The sequence below is a fragment of the Primulina tabacum genome, chromosome 18, assembly GCF_025594145.1.
Source record: "Primulina tabacum isolate GXHZ01 chromosome 18, ASM2559414v2, whole genome shotgun sequence".
Taxonomy (NCBI): domain Eukaryota; kingdom Viridiplantae; phylum Streptophyta; class Magnoliopsida; order Lamiales; family Gesneriaceae; genus Primulina; species Primulina tabacum.
Genome location: NC_134567.1, coordinates 28,861,079 through 28,887,293, shown reverse-complemented (window position 1 = coordinate 28,887,293; position 26,215 = coordinate 28,861,079). Strand labels below are relative to the sequence as shown.

Genomic DNA, 26,215 nt, shown 5'->3' with positions numbered 1-26,215 from the left:
TCCTTGGGTTAGCGTGCGCCCATCCAGCTCCGGCTACTTAGTCTTCGGCACCTTCGATATACTGATCAATATGCTCACCTGCATCAATCACACCTAGTGAGTCTAAAGGCTCAACACCTGTAACTTAATAACAAATACATATATATAACATGCAACAATAAAAATTACTGTACTCAACATACATTTCATGATCTTAGCATGAGGGTAAACATGTCGTAAAATAGCATAACATGTCAAAACATCACATCATAACATCATATACTTGTTCATTTTCTTTAATCAAATTCAACTCGTTAGTTGTGACTTTCGTATTAGTTATATCGTATCAGTTCTATCGTGAAATTTAAAAAATAGAGTGCAAATTTCATTATAACAAAAAATAACGCTAAATTCCATTCATCTTCAATTTATTTTAAATTTCATTAATTAATAGATTGGAAAAGACTAAAATTCATTTCTCTTCAATTTATTTTAAATTTCATTAATTAATAGATGAAAAACATGGAAAACAAAAAAAAAAATTAAAAATGGATTGTGTAAATTCACAAAAAAAAAAAATTTTAACATGTATTAATGATTATTATTAAATGAAGGTAAGGACATTTATGTGAATATATTGGAAAAGACTAAAATTCATTTCTCTTCAATTTATTTTAAATTTCATTAATTAATAGATTAAAAACATGGAAAACAAAAAAAATTAAAAATGGAGTGTGTAAATTCACCAAAAAAAATAAACATGTATTAATTATTATTATTAAATGAAGGCCATGACATTTATGTAAATTCACAATTCACATTCATATATAGATATAGATATAGATATAGATATAGATTTTCTTTAATCGAATTCAACTCGTTAGTCGTGACTTTCGTATTAGCTATATCGTATCAGTTCTATCGTAAAATTTTAAAAATAGAGTGCGAATTTCATTACAACAAAAAATAAGGCTAAATTTCATTCATCTTCAGTTTATTTTAAATTTCATTAATTAATAGATTGAAAAATACTAAAATTCATTTCTATTCAATTTATTTTAAATTTCATTAATTAATAGATGAAAAACATAGAAAACAAAAAAAAATAATTAAAAATGGAGTGTGTAAATTCACATTAATTAATATATTGGAAAAGACTAAAATTCATTTTTCTTCAATTTATTTTAAATTTCATTAATTAATATATGAAAAACATGGAAAAAAAAAATGGAGTGTGTAAATTCACAAAAAAATTAAAAATAGAGTGTGTAAATTCACATTAATTAATAGATTAGAAAAGACTAAAATTCATTTCTCTTCAATTTATTTTAAATTTCATTAATTAATAGATGAAAAACATGGAAACCAAAAAAAAAATTAAAAATGGAGTGTGTAAATTCACAAAAAATAAAAAAAATCACATTAATTAATAGATTGAAAAAGACTAAAATTCATTTATCTTCAATTTAAATTTCATTAATTAATAGATGAAAAACATGGAAACCAAAAAAAATTAAAAATGGAGTGTGTAAATTCACAAAAAAATAAAAAAAAACTAAACATGTATTAATTATTATTATTAAATGAATGTAAGGAGATTGATGTAAATTCACAATTCACATTCATATATAAACATGTATTAATGATTATTATTAAATGAATGTAAGGACATTGATGTAAATTCACAATTCACATTCATATATTTATAGAGATATAGATAACTATAAGCATGCATCTTGAAATTGATTTGGGAAATTTTACTAACAATGCCAAAAAACCACAAAAAAAAAAAAAAAGAAATGAAAGAAAGAAAGAAGGAAAAATTGGTTAAACTTGTCGTCCAGGAACTAATTAATTATGTGTTCTTGTCCCATTGTAATGATCGTCTAAAAATCCCGTAACTTTATTTCACTCCTATTAACGGTTTGATTCATTCGTTACTTACAATGAACACTACTATATCTCGCAGTCTTTGCTTTTGTTTGCCTCATTCAGGCTCTGAATTAAATATAGAAGAGACCATGCCGGAAATACTCCCAGCACCACCCCCAACACTTGTCTATTAGTGCAAACCCGACCAGATTTCCCCACCGTCAACCTGACCACATATCATACCAAGGTTTGGCTTTCACATATTGTCCCAAGTGAAGCCAACAACATATCATTGCTTTTGCAGTATATGATACATATTTTTCTATATACAATATTGTTTTTTTCATGTTCAACAATCAAAATAATGCCCAACTTTCAAAATTTTGATTATGATATTTGGAAGCGATTATTGAATATGGAAAAATATAAAGTGGCCGACCCTCGAAACCATCTTTTTTAGCAGTTCCTAGAAGATGGATGGTCTTCGAATCCCGATTGTTCTTGTCCTGATGATACATGCTTTAATCGTGTAAATATTCTTCACCCATCAATCAATGGCATTCTCACCTGACCTTGTCCCAGGATTGAAAAGTCGGTCTCTGTCTGTTATAAATGGGTGAATGCCATTGCCAACACCACCAATAACAATGAACATCTCAAACAAACCTTCTTCCCCTGCCAACTTACATTTGAAAGAAACCAGCGCCCCGTGGAGTTTTCCATTTGCTGGGAGGAGATTAGAGGAGAGAACGGAGTCGTTCAAGGTGAGGACCTCATTTCCGACGACAATGGAGGTGATTTTGGTGGAGAATAAGTAGGATTGGACGTTGCTCTTGACCCATGACAGGGCTTGTTTCGGGTTTCCAATCTTGGCCATGTACTCGTTGCCAAGGCCGACTATGAACTCGAGGCCCTAGTTGGCAAATTCTTTGAGGACGCATGGATCAGCGTCGTAGATCTTGATTCTGGTGGCGCCGATGGATTTGAGGAGAGGCTTCACGTCCTCCGGGTGGGGCAGATAACCAACAATCTGCCCGTAGTTATTGCCAACAGATACCAAAGCTGCCAGCTGGTATAAGAATGTTGCTACTGATACTGCGACATTGCAACAAACCACTCACGTTATTTGGGTAAAACATTCTTAGATTTGATTTCAAACAGTTCTCACTTACTGAAAAAAGAGAACAATGATCATAAAGCAACTTACTTGAAATAACGAGTAGAGATGTGGAGCAACGGCGAAGTAGAGGAATGAGGTTCATGACATTGACATGAATCAGTTGCTTTTTTGACAATGAGGCAGTACTCACTCAAAGAGAGTGGACCAAAAAGTAGAAGGAATAATTCACGAAGCTTGGCTCCAACAAAAAGAATCTTTCTGTTATTTATATTTTTTATTAAAGGAGTAAAGGTAAATGGAGTGGACAAAAATAATGACACCTCTTGCCCCCTATTCCTTCGGCTACAAATTCAAACTCGCCAAACATGAAATATGGATTTGATTATTGAGACTATACACACAGTTAATAAGAAAAACAAAGTTTCTTACGATTTAAGACGGAGTTTGACCAACAAGGCTCTCAATCCCTTGTTACCTGTTTTTGCAAGATAAGAGCTACGAGTACCAAAATAAGGAACTTGATTTCAATAACTTAGAAGACTATCCATGTATTTATTTCCTAGCTGGGAAAAAATTAACTCAGGTTCATGATGTGGTGGTATGGTTCAATGGGATCTACCTTCCTGCTTACTTTCCTGCTTACTTCTCAAGGACAAGGTGAGTTATACCATCTTATTGTATATTGGCGAATTATTGGACTGAGCTGGATTTGAACCAGCCTAAACATGTTGTCAACGAATTTACCGTCCATCCCCATCAACACTCGGGCATCAACCCAAAAATAATCAATTTCAGGCTTTGGTGAGACTTGTTGCTGTGGTTGCTCCAAACATGGGATTTTCAGTGTTTCCTAGAATATCCGCTTTAGACGCAACTAATCTCAATGGTACCATTTGATGATAATTTTTCTCCAACCCCAAGCGTTGTTGAAGCTCCGAAATCATCTTTATTCCTAAAATTTTTGCAATTCTTGATTAAAAATTATGTCTGCATATCGGTTGATCTTTAGATGTTCCTTGACTGCCACATCTTTTGCAGCAACATCCAAATCCTACATGAAATCCTCAAGGCTTTCTGTGACCATTTGTTACCTAACTAATAAACTTCATCTTCCGTAGTACTTTGAGTTTCTCCCAGGAATCCTCGGTGTTCTTGGACAGTCCAGAAAGCTGAGGATTCATTTTCTCCCATAATGGACTCTGGGCTTCTGGATTTGGCATTTTCTGTGGATCGCCTATATTGCTAACATGATCCTTAAGACAGTTATATCACTAGCCACAATCTCAGGATGCCAAAACACTCCCCAGCTTCTTCTTCTTTTTTTAAATTATTAAAACTTATTGCTTTTGGCATGGCGACATGGCCGTGCAAACAATGTCTAGCGTCTTCTGGCCCGTGAGACAATATATGCGGGGGTGCCATGTTTGATAAGTCCACAAAATATTATTTGCCCTTTACTAAAACCTAGCTTAGATGTTTATTATTTGCCCATGACAACTTTCATTCCATAGTAAAAAGCCAGGATGTAGCTAGAGATTTGAAGATACCAGTAGGAAGATGGAATCGTTTCTCTTAAATTTCAGTATTCAGCATATGTATAAAAAAAATACAACCATTAGCATTAATAAATACATCCAGGATAAGCAAGAAAGTATTCTAATCATAGTACAGGGCAGTATCCAGAAGTCTAATGTCACGGACTAGCCTATGATTTGGTGCATTTGGACCATTTCTCGCATATTTTTAAGGGAATGCTGCCACTGAAACTCTTGAGGTTAAATGCTTAAGATGTGTTTTATCCATCGCACAATCGATCAACTGTACTCGTGAAAGCCATTGGAAATGTAAGTGCATGAGCAGCATAAACAAAGCCATTCCAGTGCTTTTGAGAAAGAAAGCATAGGAAGCAAGTCCGATATGTAAGAAATACAGAATATGAAATTACAAGCGAAGAAATTTGGAAATTCTGATGTTCCTAATGTATATGTATGTATACAAGGAACTAGATTGTGAGAAAAATGAAATTACAAGCGAAGAAACCTAGAAATTCTGATGTTCCTAATGTATGCATACAAGGAACTAGATATTCGGGCCACTGTGCACACATCTTTTGAGTAACGTCAAATGAAAGGTTCAATTTTCAAGAACCAAGAAATCAAATTGCAACACAAATCAAGCAGTAAATATTAGGTTCTATGCAGCTGTTATACAAATAATAAATATATAATGTCATTATTTACCGAGTTAAACATGCAATGGGTACTGAGATTACCAATCAAACCAATACTTCCATAAAGAGAACTTCAATTTAGTGCAAAATGGGAATACAGTTATCAATTGCTCTTCTCAAAACAAACCCCACGGGGATAACTTGGAAAACTACCAACCATGAGAAAATCCGTAATGTTAAATCCTAAACGAAATGAAATATTTGAACGTGCTCTTTTTGAAAATTACACCAGCCGAAAAATGAAAATCAACACAAATCAATCCTATTATGACACAACTGTAGCACAAAGACTTCCACTTTTGCCATTTGATGGGTCACCTGTGGGCCGTAACGAGGGTCTCGATGAACTTCAAACCATCGAACCTTGGAGAATATTCATCCTTATTCCCCACGAGTGCCAACGAGTTTGTTGGTTTGCCCTACAAAAAGAAGAAGATTCAGAAAACAAAGTCGAAAGAACTATCAAATAATGCGCCAAAAAAATGGAAAGAGGGCAACAGATAGGAAAGGTTGGAGACAGGAACTGGAATGAGCGTGGCTATTTTACGTATTTGGATGTCAGATTTTATGTATTTGCAGTTGAGAATTAAATATAATTTTTTTTATTTTATTCCAATTTGTAGGTGACTGTCCCAGCAAATATTGAAACAAGAAAAAGGGCATTCTCAAGAAAGATGGCATTTTAGAGTGGACATATCCAACAAATCTAGCAATTAAAACATCAAAACAAATTTGAATTGCACATCGTCGAATCCCATTAGAAAGAAGTTGAAATTTTTTTTGGTGAAAGGAACTACGATATGATTGGTAAAAAGGAAGAAAACCTGATTGATGCAGGGGATGAGAGTGACGGCACGATCGGCGCAGGTGGTGGAAGATAGAACGGCGGTAGAAACGGCCAATACAGATGCAACGAGAGTCCAAGAACCCCTCATCTTCCACCGTCCAATCGTAAATGTTCCGAAGATCTACCGTAGAGCCCAATCTTAACCGACGAAATCAGACGAACCCTCGAAGCCGGATCTCGACGCCGTATCGCTATCCACCTCTCGCTCTGCTCCTCTGCGCTAAATTTATTTAACCGACAAAAAATAAAAATATTACTCCAGTGATTATTTTCAATAGATATAAATAAAGAATAATAATAAATAATAATTGTTATTATATTTCAATATAGAGACAAAATTATTCTAATTTTCTATTTATAAAAAAAAGTAATAGTATAAAATAGAAAACAAACAATATTGACTAAACTTGCATTTAAAAGATTATTTACATATGACTCCAGAAAATATACGGTTGATAATAGCTTCGCAAAAATCTAATAATCACTTTTGCAAACACACATTTATTTTCGTTCGTCATCTGAACATCTTATCTTCAAAACATTTAATTATCTAGGAAAAAAAAATTGAGAAGATTTTATAGATCAATTTTGTGACAAAATTCTTCTATTTGGGTTATCTATAAAAAAACATTAATTTTTTGTCAAAAATATTACTTTTTATTGTTGATATATATTGACATGAATGACATGTCTAACCAATAAATATATGATCGTCTCAAACATGCTCTTAATTATTTATCTTGAAATAAGCACTCATCACTTGAATATGGACTCCAATGGTTTAAAATGGAAAGAAAAGAATTTTTGATAGATAGCAACTCAACCAGTCTGAAAAATTAGTAACAAAATTGGGGCAGAGTGGCTACATTGCATCGATTAAATTACAACTTGAAAGCAATAGGATATGCAGTCGTAGAGTTCTTGCAGGTAGATCAACAAACGTAGATACATCAAAACCTGGAGTTGATCCCAAATGAGCCCTCGCCACAACGCTGATGAACTTGTTCCATCCTTTCAACTGACTTGCATACGCCGCTACAGCTCCAATCAAATGAGGCGCCACAAAGGTTTCCGGCCTGCATCTTCCACTCGCAATCTTATATAATAAACCAATAACATTATGTCAAAATATGTGATAGATAGCTCTAGTTTTGTTAACTCGTAAATTTGGAGGCCAAACCATATCTAAAGGAAATTATCTTTACCAGGAGGAGTTCCACAGCACAGGCTCCGATCCTCAATATGCTCAACATGATCAAGACCAATGAACCAAGATCCAAGAGATACATCTTCGTTTGCATACCTGTGAAGTATGTGTCTGCAAAGTTGGCAGCCAATCAAAAAAATTGTCTTCATGATGATCATCTATGTGGCTGTACCAACCCTTTAACTAAGCAAGAGCCGTTTATATTAACCACTTTTTGTCTATTCGCCATAGCTCTCTTTTGGTCTGTCACACAATCATCCATATAATATATTGGGATATATCCTCTTGTGTACACTCACAGACACATCAGAAACAAATTATACCTGTAAACAGAAACATAGGTGGCCAAATCTTTGGTGATTGCATAAATTTGTCCTGTTGCATGCCTAAAATATTTGTTTCCTTCTTCGACAAACTTCCAGTATTCTGGTTCATGGTACTTGACTCCTCTGTACATAAAGTCAAGATATTAAAACACAATTATTATTTTTTTTTCACAGGAAAAAAGGCAGAAATCACCATAAGCTTTCTGTATTCATACTTATGTGCAATGACAGGTCCAGACTTCATGCAACCAATATAAACACGGGGTTTCAACAGATGGCGGGATAATAAAGAACTTATGATACCTGTCAAAGAAAATTTTGGCAATAGAAATTCAAAGATTCACAACTTTTCACTAGCTCATAGGAGAGACAAGTTGGAAATACGATTTTGCTAACCAAGATTGACATGTATATCATCATCAACTTTAATATAGAAGTTGGCATCCCACATGGCAGCAGCAGTTGAAATGTAAGTTTGGGTCTTCGCAGACAACACATGATATCCTTCCATGTGGTTCCGAATCAAAGAAAATTTTAAACACTTAGCACTCTGTCAGTCGGGATGTGAAAACAGATCTTTTGAATTTTTTGTGGTAGAGGATAGGGACCAACGGGATGGATAATTTACTGTCTGGGAACATCATCGCAAACTACGAAAACAAAGTTGCAAGTTTTTCACATAGTTCAAAGGATGTCTTAAATCTTCGGTTTAAATATTTTCAAGCAACAAGTGAAAATGTTTGTATAACAAGTAGTAGAATAATATATAGGTTACCAATCGCAAGAAATCCCTATGCTGTGCATCTTCAGCATCTACAGCCGATCCAAAACCCCACCAGGTGCAGCACTGACAAGCAGAAATTAAGCCTCTGTAATCCACATACCATGCATAGAACCGTGAATTGATTTGATCGAGCAAATAATTTTAAATTCAAGAATGATTCCTTTTTATTTCTCCAGCTTCTTTAAATACTCCCCCTTGTATAACACAGCTTCTTTAAATACTCGGTGTATTTTATATAAGACGATCGTGTTAATAACCGAATTCAAATAAAAAAAATATATTAATAGATCTGATAACCATACAAATATCTTGTATAAAATGCACTTATAATGGTATTCCTATGTAACATAGGCCATACCCACACAAGTCACTTGATAATTGTTTGTAGAGTATGTATCTTACAAAACGATCCCACAAATCTTTATTCGTGAGACATATTAATAATGCTCATATTATAATAAAAAGTAATAATTTTGACATAAAAATTAATTTTTTTTATGAGAGACCAAAATACAATATATGTCTCACACAAAATTGACATGTGAGACCTCCTCACAAGATTTGTTGTTGTTGTTGTTGTGTATATTATGAGTTTATTGTTAGCTTTCTTCATAAGAGAACAATGTGGTCCGTCAATATATACGATTGATTAGCAATCAATTTAGGCATAGTTTTGGTACATGGGATAAGAGAGGGATTGATAAATAATCTTCTTTATCCCATGTTTGGTACCTTTTTAAAAAGCTCATGATAATATCATGGGCCCTTGATAAATAATTTTTTAGAAGAATAAAATGTCCCTTCTATTAGGTGTGATAAATTTAATTTAATGATAAAATACACTACAAATGACTTAATTGCCCTCAATTTATAAATGATTTTTATAAATCTATGCTAGTAGGTAGAAATTAAAATCAAATAAATATTTGAAATTATAAAATTTATTATGATAATGTTAATTTTGTCATTCCAATCTAATATATAAATTTAATCACTCATATTAAAATCATACCAAACATTAAATATAATATCCTATATTTTATTTATCCTTAACTTATCCTTATATTATATATCACATTTTATTCTATCACATGGTAAATGAAAATTTTTCCAATTAGCCTTTTTGTGAGGGTGGCTTTTTTTTTAAAAAAAATTTTAAAGATTATTTTACCAACTGTCTTGTCTCGCTTTCAAAATTAATGTACCGTGTATAAAACCAAACACCTGGACGACGGCTTTTCAAAATTTCTTTCTACGTGGATGAGAATCACTGGTAGAGCATGCAATTCAATCGTCCCGTGTAGATCTCTTTTGCCTTTTTTTAATAATTCCATACTCAATGATTGTATATATTTTTGACAAAAACACACGTGAGATAATTTTATTATTTTTATTTTATGAAAAGAATTTTTTATTATATATAATTAAGAATATTATTTTTTATTGTAAACATTGAGATTGACGTGTCTCGTGTCATTGCGAAAATATCTTTCATATTTTCGAAGACTAGTATGCCCCCTTTATGAATTCTGATAATTTTCCAAACCAAGTAAAATTTTGAAAGAGCATTGTTGAAATTCTAGAAGATTAAAATCGATATTTAATGCTTTGTTTGAACAAAAAACAACTCTATGTTCGTTCACCTAAATCAGTAGTTTCTGATTATTCAACTTCAGATCTTGAAGTTCAAATCTCAATCCTTTACATTAACATTACATTAACATTAATAGAAACTGAAAAGTAGCTCCCTCTGATTGCAAATTTGAAATAGATAAATTTGGATTCCGATTTCAGGAAACAGTCAAAGATTCAATTCACGAATAGTAGAAAACAAAACTCATTTACTATATCGCTATCCATAATCAAGACCAATTTCAAGATCCATTTCGTAGACAAAAAAAAAGAAGGTCGTGATAAATTTGATTACATGATCCGATAAGCATACTTGCTGTTGGCGGGGCGGGGTAACAAAATAGATCTACACAGAGGGCAAGTGACCTGTCCCTCGTCAACCCACGTATCCAAACAATCCCTATGGAACACATGGGTACAGTTACACAGCTCTCTGATCTCATCACTCCGTTCAACAAATTCCAAGCATATAGTGCATACCTTTTGGTCAGAATCAGAGGCCATCTCCCCTATTTTTTTAATAAAATCTTGGTACTGAATAATCGGGACCTTTTTCTTGATTGCTACAGTGACTGTGTGGACCGGGATTGGGACGAGCGAAGGGGATGAGCCGTCTAAAATGAAAATATAATTGTTGTCCCTGGAATTGGTGTCTTCTTGTTCTTGCTCGGGGGGTGGTTTGTAGATACCCAGACGAGTGAGTACGATCGTGAACATGAATCTCAGATGGGTTAATATGTCGAGAGAAGTAATTAAGCTGGGCAGTTTGATTTTGATGGCGTGGTAGAGGAAACCCATTGCTTACTTTTCGACAAAGAAATGGAAGGACTGAGTGGAGGATTCTTGGAATTAACAATTAATTTGTAGTAAACAGAGACAACAGCTTGATTGCAACTAGTTTATTATTTTTAAAATAACATGGTATATGATCAATATTTTGTATGTATTTATTACTTAATAGAGTAATTTTTTTTGAGATGGTCTTACGAAACTTTATCTGCGAGACGGATCAATCCTACTGATATTCACACTAAAAATTAATAATTTTAGTATAAAAAGTCATATTTTTTATTGATAAGCTAAATAAGAGATCCGTCTTATAAAATATGACCTGTAAAATTGTTTCACACAAATTTTTGCACAGTTAATATTGAGATATCTCAATACATATCTAATATTTCAACCTTATTTTAATATACCTCATTTTAGGACCTCCGGATTGCTGGATATACTAATTTACACCGCTATAAATTTGCCACGTCAAAAAATACATTAAAAAAAAGGAGAGAAAAGACTTAGTGGGCTTACTCATGTCATTTAGGCCCGATAACACGCTGTGTTTCTCCCTCAGTGTGTGTTATCCACTCCTGGGTATGTGTGTGGATTGCTCGGGAATTTTCCACTCCATCCGGTGTTATTATTGTTCACAAAATATGGCTACTTCGTCTCTTTCAGCTTACGGTGGCTCCATTTCGATTTCTTCTCCAGATGTGAAGAGAAATCGATGGGAGAATGAGACTGCGCTTCAATCATCTCTATTTTTCAATTCACCCCTTAAAGCTTCCACCACTGCACAGTTCCTAAACAACCAACTCACGCTGTCCGTATCTTCTACTCCACGCCCTCTCACCGTCATTTCCATGGCTCCCCCTAAACCTGGTGGGAAACCCAAAAAAGGTATTGCCTGTTGATTCAAAAATAAATTTATCGAATTATATCTACTTCTTTTTTTGTTTTATTGTTAATTCGTTGGCAATTTTGTTTTTTGAACTGGGTAGTGGTTGGGGTGGTCAAATTGGCCCTGGAGGCGGGAAAGGCGACCCCGGCTCCGCCCGTGGGTCCAGCTTTGGGTTCAAAGGGTGTTAACATAGCAGCTTTCTGTAAGGATTACAATGCTCGTACTGCTGATAAAGCCGGTTACGTCATTCCTGTTGAAATTACGGTCTACGATGTGAGCACCTTTTCCCTTTCAAATGCAATTCTTTATGCTCTTTCTCGTCTGCGGAAACCCAAATTGTTTTAGTATGGTCGTTGGTTTTATTCATGTCAAATCATTTGAGTAGTAAATAGAGAATGAAAAGAGGCCGTCATTAAGCCAAGCAGTCGTGCCTTTTATGTTAAATTACTTATAGAAAAAACAAGGAGATTACAGCAAGCAATCAGTCGATGTATTAAAAAAATTACTTCACTGATTCGTTTGTTAAGTTATGAGAATGGTAAGAAGAGAGTTATTATAAACTACCCTGCAAACACAGCTTTCCGGTGTTATACTATAACCGCAGATTTTGATTTTACGTTGAGAGATTGAACGGCACAGATATTAAACCAAGCAATTACAGATTTGATGTGAAATCAGAAATTGGACAGATGCAGATACACCAAACAGTGATGAGTTTCTGGTGGCCATGCTATCGTAATGGGTTTGATTCTTGTTAAATGATTAGATTATCAAGCAGATGGAAGAGAGGAATAGATTTGGGCCAAGCAATTATGAGATATAATCCATTAACGAATGGCCAAAAACTAGAACTACTGTTACTTTTTCTTAATTTTGAACTATATTGATAGCCGGTTTTATATAGGTATAATTGCACATGTAGGAATATCAAAGCAACGGAGAAAATCTCTCAATAGATTGCAACAATAAATACATGGACAATGATTTTATTATATCAATAGCAACTTTGATTCTGGACAATTTGTCACAGGATAGGAGCTTTACTTTTATCCTGAAGACTCCACCTGCTTCTGTTTTATTGCTCAAAGCTGCTGGTATACTCTTGCCTTCTATTTTGTATGAAGTCTGTATTTTATGTATTTGAATTTTTTCTTCACACGTCAATTAATTTTACTCCAAAATCTGGCAGTTTCTTACATTACATTGATGTAAATTATCTCATGGGGACAAGTGAGAAAAGAATTGAACTCGATTTCCATCACCTTTTCCTTTCTAACAAATTACAATCTAGGTCACTATTATGGAAAATGAAGATAATATTACAAACGTACTCTATCTATATTTTCCTTTGGCATCAAATAGAGAAAAATGTTTTCATTGACATTCTCTTAATCATGATAAATGAGGTATAAATATAATGGATTTGATGTTCTACTTGTTCTTCATCTTGTGGCACATGGCAGTGCATATCTCATAGTTTTGTATATTGACTTGGTAAACTCAGTACGTTCATTGTTCTGTTTCTTCTTGTTTCCCCTGCGCCCTTTAAATAGAAGAATTAATGACATTAGTCTTAAATATATATCTTTACAAACTGAAAATCGTCAGTGTTCTGTGGAAAGACAGAAACCAGGTGAATTAATGGTATAGGTTATGGACATTCTATCACCGGGGGCACTCACTTTTGCCAAAATTTTTGCTTTGCAATTACACTAGATCAGGTTCAAAACTATCAACAAGATACAATGTGTATTAGAAATGTACTGGGAAACACGTTTTATGTACACACGCTTATGCTGAGTTGTCTTTCTTTTTCCTTTTGTTGTATACACATATTAGGAGATATGTTTTAGTTAAGAGAACAAGTTCATTGAGTGTGAGCTGGTGTAATCCTTCTTATGCATTGCAGTTACGGTTATGGAGAATTCCTTTCTGCAAGTTCTCTACATTTCTGAAAATGTGTGACTCGATATATTTGATGCAATGCTAATACATTCGTATTACATTAATTCCTCGTATTTTTTAAAATTTCCACTGTGGGGGCTCATGGGATATATTTGATGCAATCTACCCGTGTATTCATGTTCATACTATCATGTGTTACTTGGAATGTATATACCTAGGCGTAGAGAAAGGTTCCAAGGACCCAAAGCTGATGAAAGTCGGGAAAATCACAATCGAGCAGCTGCGAACAATCGCACAAGAAAAGTTGCCGGACCTGAATTGTATGACTATCGAGTCGGCGATGAGAATTATAGCAGGCACTGCTGCTAATATGGGAATTGACATTGACCCTCCCATTCTTGAACCAAAAGTGAAGCAACTAATTGTGTAGTTGGTCTGAATTATTTGATTTTTTTTTTGTAGCAATCTTTCTTATGATAACACAGTCCTAACGGCTCCAAAATTTTCCCTTTGTCCATTATGGCTACAAGATTGTTATGATTAAGTAATATTAAATTAAAATTTTTATAATCTTTTTGGTTTATGCTACTTTTTCATTACCAAGTAATAGTATTTCACGGATATATTTTTTTTTTTTCATAAAACATCTCATAATGTAACACGAGTGATTAATTTTTCCTTCTGAAGTCATTGTCTTACTAAAATGTAAAGTTAAACCACGAGTGATTATTTCTGGGTCCAATATGACTAGTGGAGCTGGACTTTTTAAATATGGGTTCTTAAACAAAGAACTGATCAGAAGTGAGATTGATTTTTTTATGCATAAAAGAAATGAAGACATGATGTTTCCGAAATATAAATTCGATTATATTTTATTTTTTATAATTAAAAAATATTGCTAATTCGATTATATTTTATTTTTTATAATTAAAAAATATTGCTAATTCGATTAATTTTTTTAGTGTGAAAATTTTGATCAAAATATAAGTTATGTGAAACAGTTTCACATGTTAATTTTGTAAAACAGATCTTCAATTCGATCAAATCGATGAAAAAAGTTTTTTTTTTTTGGTTAAGAATATTATTTTTCACTTTAAAGCATGGTTCGCGTTGACTCGTTTCACATAAATAAATCGTGAAACTGTCTCAGATGAAGCTACACATAGATTGCTTTATGCTAAGTTTCTTTTTTAAAAAGGAAGACTGTTTCAATGATGAGAACTATTCATATTTTAATAAAAACAATGAATTCCTAAAATTGTTATTGGAATTTTTACTTAAAAGGATATCCAACTTAATTCTTTCAAACATAATCAAAAGAAAGAGTTTTTACAATATAATTCCAGATTGCATGAAAACACAAGTATTCCGGTTAATGTCTAATTATCTTAAACAAATCAAGACAACGTTAATAAATAAAGTTTTAATTTAGTTCCATTTCCAATTATTTTAAACACTAAAAATCAATTTTAGTGTTAAACCAAAATTATTTGTTAATTTATACTTAATTTAATTGAAATCTAAAACCTCACAAAATATTGAATCAATTTCTTAAAAAAAATTAATTTTATCCCAATAACTTATTTATCAAACACGATTCACTTCTGTAAATTTCAAATATTAATGATTTATTTTTATCAAATTCTGCAAAAATATAATATTTTGCACATACTTTGAAATCCGTTATTAAAAAAATTATTTTTCCCTAAAAAAAATTATATTATATTACTAAGAACACGTATAGAAATAGTGCATGTATATTTGACAGTACGTAATATGCACATTAAAAGAAAACTGATCTATGAATTGAATGCCATAAATTAAATTCACTGCTGAAGTCACCGTCAAACTAAAACACCGAAAGATACTTTCTCAATGTGTCGTATATATCATTTGCACAATTGAATGAGTATAAAATACAAATAATTTAATATTTTTTTATCGTTAAAGTGTAAATTATCTCATTATATATATATATATATAATATTTTTATTAGTTTAATGCATAAAAGACATAAATTAATTAAATTATGAATTTTCTTCCAAAATTACAGTATTTGTCAGATTGTTGTCGCATTTTGACTCCTTATATCTGAAAACCATTTTTTTAGAGAGAGTTTGAGAACAGCTTTTAATTCGTCAGTCGATAACAACTGAGGAGTAGGGGACCAGGGGTAAAAACGGAAGCGACAGAATGAGCTGTCATTGGCAGCCAAACAAATAATACATATGAGAGTGATTCGTTTCATATTTTCAATTTTTCTTTATAAATCAAGTCGAATTAGAGATTATTTTCGTAAAATTGATATATTAGATGATGTTCACGAGAATTTTGTGCCACTAAATTTTATCGGTCAATTTGGATTTTATGATAAAAAATATTTTTAATAATTAATTTGAACATAGATCCTATATCGAAATAATATTCAGTTTTCCTTTCAAAAACGAGAATAAAATATTATAATATAAGGCAAACAAACAGGTTCACAACTCATGAGTGGCGGAGCGTAAAGGAATCAACAACCCAAAAGGTTTTTGCCAAGGTACCCTTATTCACTCTTATCCATTCATCGATGCATGTGAGCGATTCTCCACTTTTTAGATTTATATTTTTTTCTCACCGTAAAATATGCGATGCGAGATCCCGAGTGTGCTAGTTCGTGAGACGCCTTTGAATTTAGTAATTTCTGTTCATTTGTTCGTTTGTTTGTGTATTTTCACATGGTAATTATTGTTGTAACAATGTTAGCTTTTTAAGAAGAGTTTAATTGAAGGGCATGTGTATTTCGTGGAAACGACTCGGCCCTTTTTGTTGTTTAGCACGCACACGTCACGAAACACATTAGAGAGAGAATTCATGATTCGAATAAGGTAATGGGATGTTCTTTTATGCGATTCTTATCCCGTGTTCTTCTATCTACGTCCTAATTATTGGTTTGAGGTACATTAATTAATCATGATTTCTTGCTTTGGATGCCTTATTTTCTGTTTGCTGGATTACCTGGAGGTGTTCCTGAAATTTGCCTTCAATTTGTGGATCATGTTTGATGTTCGAATTTATATTTAGGGGTGTCTAATCTTTCCATTGGATGTGTTGCTATGCGAATTCTTGCCTCTTGTGTTGTTTACTGGGATTTTAACCTTTATCATAAGTTGAGTAAAAGGTTTCTGCTCGAAGTTCGTGTGGTTTCTTGATGCGATAAGAACTAATACTGACTATGACATCTGGGTTTGCCCAGAATTAAATACTGGCATCTTATGAATTATTGGATTGATATTTCATACTTGATGTGGTAATTTTAAATATCCTATCAGGACTGGTTCTTGTTATTGCATTTATAAAGATTTTTCCAGGCAAATTATTATGTGGATATTATTTTCTCCGACTTCTTGTAGATTCTCTCGTGAATATTGGTTTTGTATACTGGTTGCTCAATGGGGCTAGCTGACTCAAGATAAACGAATATTTGAGTCTTTCGTGGAAAATTTTGTTCTGCAAATTCGTTTTGATAAAATAAGATGAACATGTGATGAATTTTGTGCTATATGCATTTAGATGGATACACGAAGTTCAGAACATGGGCATGTTGTAGAGGTTTGCACGGATGTGAGAGCTACAGAGAGGGGTTCTACAGGGACCAAGGCTTGTGGAGGAGCAGCATGCGGTTTTTCTGATGCTCAGAGCAGTTCTAAAGATGCCCAAGAGCGTTCAGCATCCATGAGGAAACTCTTGATTGCGGTTGCTTTGTGCATTGTTTTTATGAGTGTTGAAGTTGTTGGAGGTATCAAAGCCAATAGTCTTGCGATATTGACTGATGCAGCACATTTGCTGTCAGATGTTGCTGCTTTTGCGATTTCTTTGTTTTCACTATGGGCGGGAGGATGGGAAGCTACTCCACGCCAGTCTTACGGTTTTTTCAGAATAGAGATACTGGGGGCACTGGTCTCAATTCAGATGATATGGCTTCTTGCCGGGATCCTTGTCTATGAAGCCATTTTTCGTCTCATACATGATACAGGTGAAGTACAAGGATTTCTGATGTTTTTGGTCTCCGCTTTTGGGTTATTAGTCAATGTTATCATGGCTATCTTGCTGGGCCATGATCATGGTCACGGACATGGCCATGGTCACAATCACGGGCATGGTTCAGGGCACGGCCATGGACATCACGAGCATGACGATCATGATCATGGCTCAGAGGATACTCATGTGCACCACCATGGAGTCAGTGTTACCTACCATGACTCAAGACACTCCAAACATGATGGGCGTCACCATATACATGATGGGGACTCTACGGAACCTTTGCTCAAGAATTCCGTTGGAGGTGAAAATGAATCAAAAGATGGACATGAGAAGAAGCAACGGAATATAAACGTTCAGGGGGCTTACCTTCATGTACTTGGAGATTCCATACAAAGTATTGGGGTTATGATTGGTGGAGCTATCATATGGTATAAACCAGAGTGGAAAATTATTGATCTTATTTGTACCCTCATCTTTTCCATTATCGTGCTGGGAACCACTATTAGGATGCTACGCAGCATTCTTGAGGTTCTTATGGAAAGCACTCCTAGAGAGATTGACGCAACAAGGCTCGAAAAGGGTCTCTGTGATATGGAAGAGGTCGTGGCAATTCATGAGTTGCATATCTGGGCGATCACAGTAGGAAAAGTTTTATTAGCTTGTCATGTTAAGGTCAAGCCAGAAGCTGATGCCGACATGGTGTTGGACAAAGTAATCGACTATATCAAGAGGGAATACAACATCAGTCACGTAACAATTCAAATAGAGAGAGAATAGATCCCCATAAGTCCTGTTTGCGCTGTTGCTGTGTCAAAGTCGTTTGAGGTTGGAATGCGGCGATTGTTTTAATCTGTAAAAATACTATTCTAGCAACCAAGTAATACCATATATTGGGCGATTCTTTTAGCTTTTGTGGATCGATTTTGTTTGGGATAACATGAGACCTCACTTATTCCTACGCCTCTTTCTTATCTTTGGATGAATTTTATCAAGTTTATGGTGAATAGGGAAAATTAGTGATGCTTTTTCTTCTTTTTTTCCTGGAAAAAAAGAAGAAAAACGCCATTAAACAATGTGGGATTAGAAGCAAAGGCAGGAAAAAAAGAAGAAAAACGCCATTAAACAATGTGGGATTAGAAGCAAAGGCAGAAATGCACATGAACATGAGGGTGTTTGATAAGTATGAGTTCCAGATGAGAAAATATAATATAATGATGATCAATTTAAGGTTTAAGAATAATCAAAATAGTTTTGACTCGTATTATAAAGTTCAAAATTATATCTATTTTCGTTTTATCGTTGAAGTAAAGGCAGTAATGCGATTAAAACTTAAAATTTAAGGTTTTAACCTAATTAACTTTCTTAAAAACTATATAATTGCATAATTAAGTTTAGGTAGTTGAGTATAATTAAACTTGACAAAAATTTGTATAAAATCGTATTTTTATTTGGATTATTCATAAAAAAATATTATTTTTTATTGTGAATATTGATAGAATTATTCGACACCGTGATTTATTATTCCGTCAAGTGGTCTCGTATTTTTTTGGCGGGAGAGAAAAGACGGAGAAGGCGGCTGAATGAGCTCGTCGGTGGCGGAGGAGGTGGAGGTTCCGGACTTGGTGTGTGAACTGGACTGCGTCCAAGGCGTTCGTCGATGCCCTCACCTCGGTCCGCTGGAAACGCCATCAAGTATGGTTTCATTTCATAAACCTTCCCAATTTTCATCGTGACAAATTTGGATCTTAATTAATTATTCTGTTATTAGGATGCTGTTGTGGAATTATCGGAACACGGGATAGTCATAATCGTCGAGGAAACTGCTTGTCTTCAAGCTAAGGTTTATCTACAACGCGAGGTATTCACATGTAATAATGTCTTTTCCCTGATAATCAGAGTTTTAATTCTTTTGCAGAAGTTTATTGAGAGAATTGCTTTCGATGTGTTCAGTTTTTGGAGTTTTATTCTGTAGCTATTTGTTAAATATGATTACGGGGCTCACGGGAGGCCACGATTTGGGGTGGGCTTAGGCCTCTTTGTTGACTGTCTCAACACATTTTCTGTTCCTGGACGCTCCAACATTCTTGAAATCCGTTATCCGGGGTCTGATATGCAACTTTTGCTCCGGTAATTTCTTAATGCCTTTTCTACTTTATGCTCACACCAGAATAAATTTTTATGGAAAAGTTTTGGGCCGGAAAATGCATGAAAAAATTGTCTGTGGAGGTTGATGAATGTATGTGCACCATGAACCATGTGTTTAGAGTTGGGTGTCTTGCAAATGTTAGCTGGAGTTAAGCTGCTTTCTTGTTTGGGATTATCTTTCCTCGAGGAATTGGACTACATCATCAATGTTGATGTCCAAAAAGGATTGCTAGAAATTGATGGAACTTTACTAAAATTTAATGTTAATTGTTGAATACATTGGAAAACAAGAAGTTTGGTTGCTGGTGAATTTCAACTAGAAGGAATGAAAAATGGAGAAAACTAGAGAGATGATCAAAGGAAGTAAAAGATGAAATCTAACTCGTATAATGAGGATGATTGATGATCTGTGGTCTGTTTTGACACAATATTTCCTGCAATGCATGGGGGAAATACAACCACAAGATCGAAATTATAAAAAACTAAGTTTTCCTGTGGGCAATAGAGAGAGAGTTAAGATTAAAAATAAATTCCCAGTCGATCCCTGAATAATAATATGACTATAAGGCATAAGCTTTTTGGTTGATCTTAATTTGAGGTTGGACATTTCCTAATAATTTAAAGCCGTAAAGTTTCTCTGTGCTGCATCAGTTTGAAAGTGTAACATACCTGAATTTTCATTGCCATTGAACTTGATTTATGTTTAAGTTAGAATTGCAATGACAAGTTGACTCATTATTTGATCTTTCCGCTTCCCTTGTGTTAGATCTGTTGATTCTTCTAATGCATGCATTTATGCGGAGTTGAGGACAAGGATTCCAGAGACAATATCGTGGGACTATAATTTTGAGACTGCTGGAAATACTCCTACGAGTTTCACGGTTAAAGTATTCTTAGTACATTATGCAGTAATCAAGTTACTTTAAAAAGGTTAAAAACTGTCTTAAAGTTAAATACGCTCTACAACTAAAATGAGTGCAGAACTCTTGATCTATGGTAAGCTTAATGCATTTTTCACATAGAATAAGGAGATGATTTCCTATGGTCGTGAAATGGGCTTGAAAAATTGGGGTTTCTTGATAAGATTATATATCCTCTTTTTTAAAAAAAAAATTAATCAAAGTAGGATGTGCATGAGATCCTATATACATATTTTTATATTTGTGGTTTGATAGTCTGCAGCTCTGAAGGAAGCTATCGATGATCTTGAATGGCCTGGATCAAGCATTCAGATAAATTTACAGCCATCTCCTCCATCTGTTGTCTTCAGAGGTGAAGGCCATGGGGACCTGCAGGTAATCCCTAAATCCATTGCAAACCAAAAAATTGCTTCTAGAGCCCTTTATATAAAACTAGTATGAAGCACGTGCGATGCACGTAAATACAAATTATATGATAAAAATAAAAAATTTGATTTTCTAAAAAAATAATTTGAATCATTTTGTTACAAATTTGAGTTTAATTTCTTTGTTATATTGGACGAATAAATTAATTAAGAACTTATGTAATTTACTTTCGAGTTTTTTGTCAAATTAAAATTGAAGTTGATAATTTTATGTTATCTAATAAATTATAATTAGCAGAATATATAGAATCAAATTAAATGAAACAAATTTTTAAAAAATATATATCCAAACATCAAGTATAAGGCATAATAAACTAAAAATCAATCAACTTATGGACTTTAAAAAATGTGAAGGGTAATAACCATAAAACATGTTTAATTAGTATTAATTATTAATTAATAGACTAAATATGTATTTACTTCATAGGTTACTTGATTAATAATTGAAATAAGTAAAAAATGTGAAGGGTAATGACGTCCATTCACAATTGGAAAACATTTGAAGTATCCACACTTTTATAGGTATATAGATATAGATATTTGTCTCTTATCATGCAGATAGACTTCAACTACTATGCTCATATGGATCTTTTAATCACCTTTAGTTGTGAACAGCAAATATCTCACAGGTTCTTCTCATTTACCATTCTCTCTTGGAAAAATATTCTTTTGAAAGTGTTTACATTGGCCGTCATGATGTTATGCAACATCACCTACAATATGACGAGTAATGTGACAAAGTTGCCAGTAGGCACCTTAACTTGTTTTGGACAGGTACAAGTACAAATTCCTTCGTGCAACGACTTCTAACATCCCAAGCAGTGTAATTCGGGATAATCGAGGGAGCAAGTTTACAATTGGGAGAGGTGGGATGTTGAAAGTTCAACACCTTGTTTCGGTTGCAAAGCCCAGCGTTTCGCATCCTCACATTGATTCTACTGGGTTTCAACAACCCAACCGTATTGCTTACATTGAATTTTTCGTCAAGCCTGAGATAGAGGAAGATGACGATAATGATTCTTAAGACCAATTCGCTTCGATATTTTTCGCAAATGACGTGCTGTAAATTTATTTCTGACTACTATAATACGTATCATGTGTATGACCCTCTTGCTATGCATATTTTGTGTCATGAGATAAGACCATTTGAAGTAAAAAAACAGTGAGGGGAATGAGATTTGATTTGTTGACTGTACTTCCTAACGTTTTAAACCTTATAATCATGCTGTTTAAAACCTATGGGAATTGAGTTCTTATTTGTTAAATGTACTTTAAAACATGGGTGTCAATCGGATCGGTGGGTCGGGTTTCGGGTTAACTCGTTAATTTTTTTTATTTTTTTTCAACTCGAACCCAACCCGAAGCAACCCGAAAACCCTCAACACGAACACGAACCTGTCTAACTCGAATCAACCCGTCTAACCCGAATTTTATTTATTTTTGAAAAAAAATTAATGAAAAAAATTCGAAAAAATAAAAAATAATAATAATATTTAATTTAAACACATAATAACAAAATTTTCGATTTAAATTTGAAAGTTTAATCGTAGAAAATTAAAGTATATTTACTAAATCAAATAAACAATTGTTAAAAAAATAAAAAAATACAAAATAAATATTAAATGATGAAAATTTATCATATAAATATACAATAAATTTTGTTCAAACATACAATATATAAAATATAGGTAATATTTTCAAAAAAAAAAGTTTTCGAGCCAATCCACGACCCAACCCGAAATCCGTCTAACATGACACTAACCCGAACCCACCCGACCCGAAAAACACCAAACCGAACTTGATTTTTTTCGTGTTGGGTCGTGTCGGGTTGACGGATCGTGTTGTATTTTGACACCCTTACTTTAAAATATGATTTAATGGTAATGAGTATTTTTATAATATATAACTCACCATGTTCAAGATAGCACAAGTTATGAAGTAAATATTTTCAAATTTTAAAACTAGTTATTTGTGAAGTATCAATCAAATGCATTGATTGTGCTGTGAAAGTCGATATAATTTTGTTGAGTAGATTTTTTGTGAAACGGTCTCACGAATTTTTAACTGTGACACTGGTCAACCTTACCGATATTCAAAATAAAAATAATATTCTTAGCATCAAAAATATTATTTTTTATGGATTATCCAAATAAAATATCTGTCTCACAAAATACGATCCGTGAGATCGTCTCACATAAATTTTAGTCAATTTTATTTGTTTTTTTGTTTGTTTTTTTTTTTGTTGGCATCAACAAAATAAATTTTATAATGAAAAGTCTTATATTTACGTTGACGGGTGGCTTTCCTGGATTCTTCCATTCTTCAAGAAGGGGACGATGGGTGATTGGTCATGATCCACCCACACATGCTGCACATGGTAGACATCTTGGAAAATGAATCGTGCTTGTAAAAATCTCTGGCTTGAATGACCATTGTGCCATGGAATATTCATTTGAGGTCGAATTTGATCCGTCGGGACCAGAAACGAGATATGAAATGTCAATTAGTGGTTTTAATTTTGAGTCGTAGACACACATGTATGCTTGCACCTCCTGTAAAATTCAAAAAAGTAAAAATATATGTATATAAAATTAATTACATTTAGAACCTTGTGTTTTAAAAAATTTGACATAAAACTCATCACTAATATGGTAAGTGTATGGTCCAAAATACGATTATATAATCCAAGTACATGTAAATCTAGGAAAAATAGAAAATGAGTAATTATTATTTTAATTGCATAAATTAAATATGATGTACATGATTACATGTTTAAAAGGTAGTTTTATATTAGAATGCATAAAACTCATGTGTTTTTAAAGGTTATTCGAGACGCGATCGAAGAACGGAGACCGCGGACCATATAAGAGAAAATATTTTTATTAAATAATTTTTTTATTTATTTAATATATGGTTATGGTATATTTTAATACGTATTTTCGAAAATGATGTATTTTGAGGTGTTTATACGCGCCGAGTCATATTTTAAACTGACAATCATTTTTTGACGAAAATAGCGACTTTTTGGAGGTTGGTTAATATTTTCGAAAAGAAACCTAAACAAAATATTTTAATTACTATCTAATTGAGCCTATTATACTAGGTTATTGGGCCTAACATGTTACCATAGTATTTTATATCGAATAATCAAGCTTCCAAGCTCTTTTATTTCACTCAAACACATGCACACATCACTAGAAACCCTAGGACTCTCCATCAACAATACAACCACACACACATGTTTTTTGGGATAGCAACTCATGTAAATTTGAAGTAGAATTCAGCAAACTTCTTCCCTCGCCTCTACGCCAACGTTCCTCGCATCACAAGTCATTTTTTAAGCGTAATAAATAATCTTCCTTCACTCATCTTTCACACCATATTGTATGTTTTGACACATGATTGCATGAAAAACACGATACACTTTGTATATTTTCGTTTTTATGGCATAAACATGTCAAAAATGGAGTTTTCCTTTTTTAAAAACTCTTGTTTATGATTCACTAAGGGACAGCCATGGTAGGGGCACAAAAATGGATGAATTCCAGAGGGTTAGGGGCCTAGACAAGGCTGTATAAGGGCTGTACATAGAGGATAACAAAGGTGAACCAAAATTTGGGTTAAATGAGGTTAGGGTTTTGGCCAAAGTTCACTAGAGAGGCACGACTCTTAGCTACTGTTAGGCATGACCAAGAGCCCTACGAGGGCTGGTTCAAAGGCAAGGGGGTTGGGTCGTAAGGCATGGGCGCGCATGCTAGGGGCGATCAGCTTTGAGGGCTGCGGCTTCTAGGCGTGTCAAGTTCTGTCCAGTAGGTTCCCTAGGGTTCAGCCATGGTCCTAGGAAGGGCTCATAGGAGATGGTCTCGTTGGTTGAGGGCTAGGGCCGAAGAGGTGCATGGCAAGTAAGCCAGAGTTTTCGAAAAACAGGGGTAACATTTCAGTAGTTGTTCATGCATGTTTAAGGGTTTTAATTGGCTTGATTTGGGTTTTATACAGTGTGGTTAGTTGTTAATAAGTTATGGTTCAAGTTTGGTAAGATTTGTTTAAGTTTCGAGTCGAATCGGTTTAAACCGGGATGCACGTCTAAGTTTAAAAACGAACTGGAAAATTAGTCGAGGAGCTTAAGTTTACATTTAACAAATATTTATGGGTGTATTTTAAGGTGCCATGTTAAGTTTGGATGGATTTGAGTCGTCGTTTTAAGGTCTAAGGATAAATTGAGAAAGTTAGACTTTCAAGGGCAAAACGGTTATTTTACACCTGAAAAAAGTTAGACGTCATGACAAGACCCTGAATGTTGTAATGAATGTTGAAATGTTTATGGAATTTATGATGAAACATTACTCCTAACAGACATGTTGCATGCTTGATTTAAAAGAAAGATGATTTATATATGCATGAATTTTATAAGTGATGGAAAAATGAAAAGTTGAAGGAGCTGAATTGATTGTGACTAATACGATGATACGAAGATATGATGTTATGTAAGGCCAAAGCTCAGTTGACGGGCGAGAGTGTCGCTAATGTCCCCGCCTCCTAGTACGTATAGCTTATACGAAAATCACAATTAAGGATCTGAATTCAATTAAAATAGATACGTATATGATGGAAAAAAAAGTATATGACGAAAAGAAAATGTTTAAAGTGTATGTTAATGAAAAGTTATATTGATTAAAAGTATTTTCATTTTTGCTTATGAATATATATGTATTACTTGTTATCATGATTAAGGTTTGCTAAGTCAATAGAAAATATAAGCTATAATTTAAATGTAATCTTTCAATATTTCTTATAATTATATTTTGATTTTCATTTAAATATAAATCGAATGAATTATAAAAAATGTTATACGTGGGTCGAGACACTAGTATAATATAAAATGTAAATGGAATATTCGTTGCAAATTGTGACAAACAAGAAAGTGATTTTTCCGCCGGGAATATTTTTCATTGTCATGTCAACCCAAAAGTTTTAACCGTATCCATGAAAATAGTTTATCCTTAAAATATCAGACATTATTAGTGCATTAAATCACATTGAGCAACACTTTGGTCCCCACTTTCCAAAACTAACAAGAGAAATGTTGGGCGCTTTGTCTTTTTTTTTTTAAACATTATTT

The 26,215-nt window shown here is 33.6% G+C and overlaps 4 protein-coding genes across 8 annotated transcripts; 3 read left to right on the top strand and 1 right to left on the bottom strand.

Moving 5' to 3' along the window:
* Window positions 1–5,187: 5,187 nt before the first annotated feature.
* LOC142533227 (beta-1,6-galactosyltransferase GALT31A-like) lies at window positions 5,188–8,613 on the bottom strand. Of its 2 annotated transcripts, XM_075639915.1 has the most exons (8): window positions 8,357–8,613; window positions 7,978–8,231; window positions 7,797–7,884; window positions 7,579–7,704; window positions 7,254–7,366; window positions 7,006–7,144; window positions 6,026–6,268; window positions 5,188–5,620 (listed from the first exon to the last, which is right to left on the bottom strand). In XM_075639915.1, the coding sequence occupies exons 2-7, from the start codon at window positions 8,090–8,092 to the stop codon at window positions 6,133–6,135; spliced, it is 717 nt and encodes a 238-aa protein (XP_075496030.1). In that variant the 5' UTR covers window positions 8,093–8,231; window positions 8,357–8,613; the 3' UTR covers window positions 5,188–5,620; window positions 6,026–6,132. The 2 variants fall into 2 exon arrangements, with proteins under 2 accessions (XP_075496030.1, XP_075496029.1); XM_075639914.1 differs by having other exon boundaries at window positions 7,978–8,613.
* Window positions 8,614–11,305: 2,692 nt separating this feature from the next.
* LOC142533153 (large ribosomal subunit protein uL11c) lies at window positions 11,306–14,163 on the top strand. The gene is made up of 4 exons (XM_075639817.1): window positions 11,306–11,674; window positions 11,776–11,948; window positions 12,706–12,769; window positions 13,799–14,163. Exons 1-4 carry the CDS (start codon window positions 11,308–11,310, stop codon window positions 14,008–14,010), a joined length of 816 nt encoding a protein of 271 aa, XP_075495932.1. The 5' UTR covers window positions 11,306–11,307; the 3' UTR covers window positions 14,011–14,163.
* A 1,886-nt stretch (window positions 14,164–16,049) lies between these two features.
* LOC142533061 (metal tolerance protein A2-like) lies at window positions 16,050–18,577 on the top strand. 4 transcript variants are annotated; one of them, XM_075639662.1, is made up of 2 exons: window positions 16,050–16,122; window positions 17,136–18,577. In XM_075639662.1, exon 2 carries the CDS (start codon window positions 17,136–17,138, stop codon window positions 18,381–18,383), a length of 1,248 nt encoding a protein of 415 aa, XP_075495777.1. In that variant the 5' UTR covers window positions 16,050–16,122; the 3' UTR covers window positions 18,384–18,577. The 4 variants fall into 4 exon arrangements, with proteins under 4 accessions (XP_075495777.1, XP_075495776.1, XP_075495775.1 ...); XM_075639661.1 differs by lacking the exon at window positions 16,050–16,122 and adding an exon at window positions 16,142–16,450; XM_075639660.1 differs by lacking the exon at window positions 16,050–16,122 and adding an exon at window positions 16,194–16,259.
* A 564-nt stretch (window positions 18,578–19,141) lies between these two features.
* Window positions 19,142–22,301, top strand: LOC142533651 (uncharacterized). The gene is given in 8 exon segments (XM_075640490.1): window positions 19,142–19,258; window positions 19,260–19,298; window positions 19,375–19,464; window positions 19,579–19,733; window positions 20,518–20,638; window positions 20,927–21,046; window positions 21,655–21,725; window positions 21,871–22,301. Coding segments are annotated over 8 exon segments (918 nt in total). The 5' UTR covers window positions 19,142–19,186; the 3' UTR covers window positions 22,121–22,301.
* Window positions 22,302–26,215: the final 3,914 nt, after the last annotated feature.

Excerpts from the sequence above, each read along its gene's own strand:
- LOC142533227 (XM_075639914.1), bottom strand. The coding sequence starts at position 8,092 with ATGGAAGGATATCATGTGTTGTCTGCGAAGACCCAAACTTACATTTCA. Across the intron at positions 7,705-7,796 it reads GGACCTGTCATTGCACATAA|AGGAGTCAAGTACCATGAAC; the intron begins GTATGAATACAG and ends CTTTATGTACAG. Across the intron at positions 7,145-7,253 it reads GTGCTGTGGAACTCCTCCTG|ATTGCGAGTGGAAGATGCAG; the intron begins GTAAAGATAATT and ends TTATTATATAAG.
- LOC142533153 (XM_075639817.1), top strand. The coding sequence starts at position 11,308 with ATGTCATTTAGGCCCGATAACACGCTGTGTTTCTCCCTCAGTGTGTGT. Across the intron at positions 11,675-11,775 it reads TGGTGGGAAACCCAAAAAAG|TGGTTGGGGTGGTCAAATTG; the intron begins GTATTGCCTGTT and ends TGAACTGGGTAG. Across the intron at positions 11,949-12,705 it reads TTGAAATTACGGTCTACGAT|GATAGGAGCTTTACTTTTAT; the intron begins GTGAGCACCTTT and ends AATTTGTCACAG.
- LOC142533061 (XM_075639660.1), top strand. The coding sequence starts at position 16,209 with ATGCGATGCGAGATCCCGAGTGTGCTAGTTCGTGAGACGCCTTTGAAT. Across the intron at positions 16,260-17,135 it reads GTGAGACGCCTTTGAATTTA|ATGGATACACGAAGTTCAGA; the intron begins GTAATTTCTGTT and ends ATATGCATTTAG.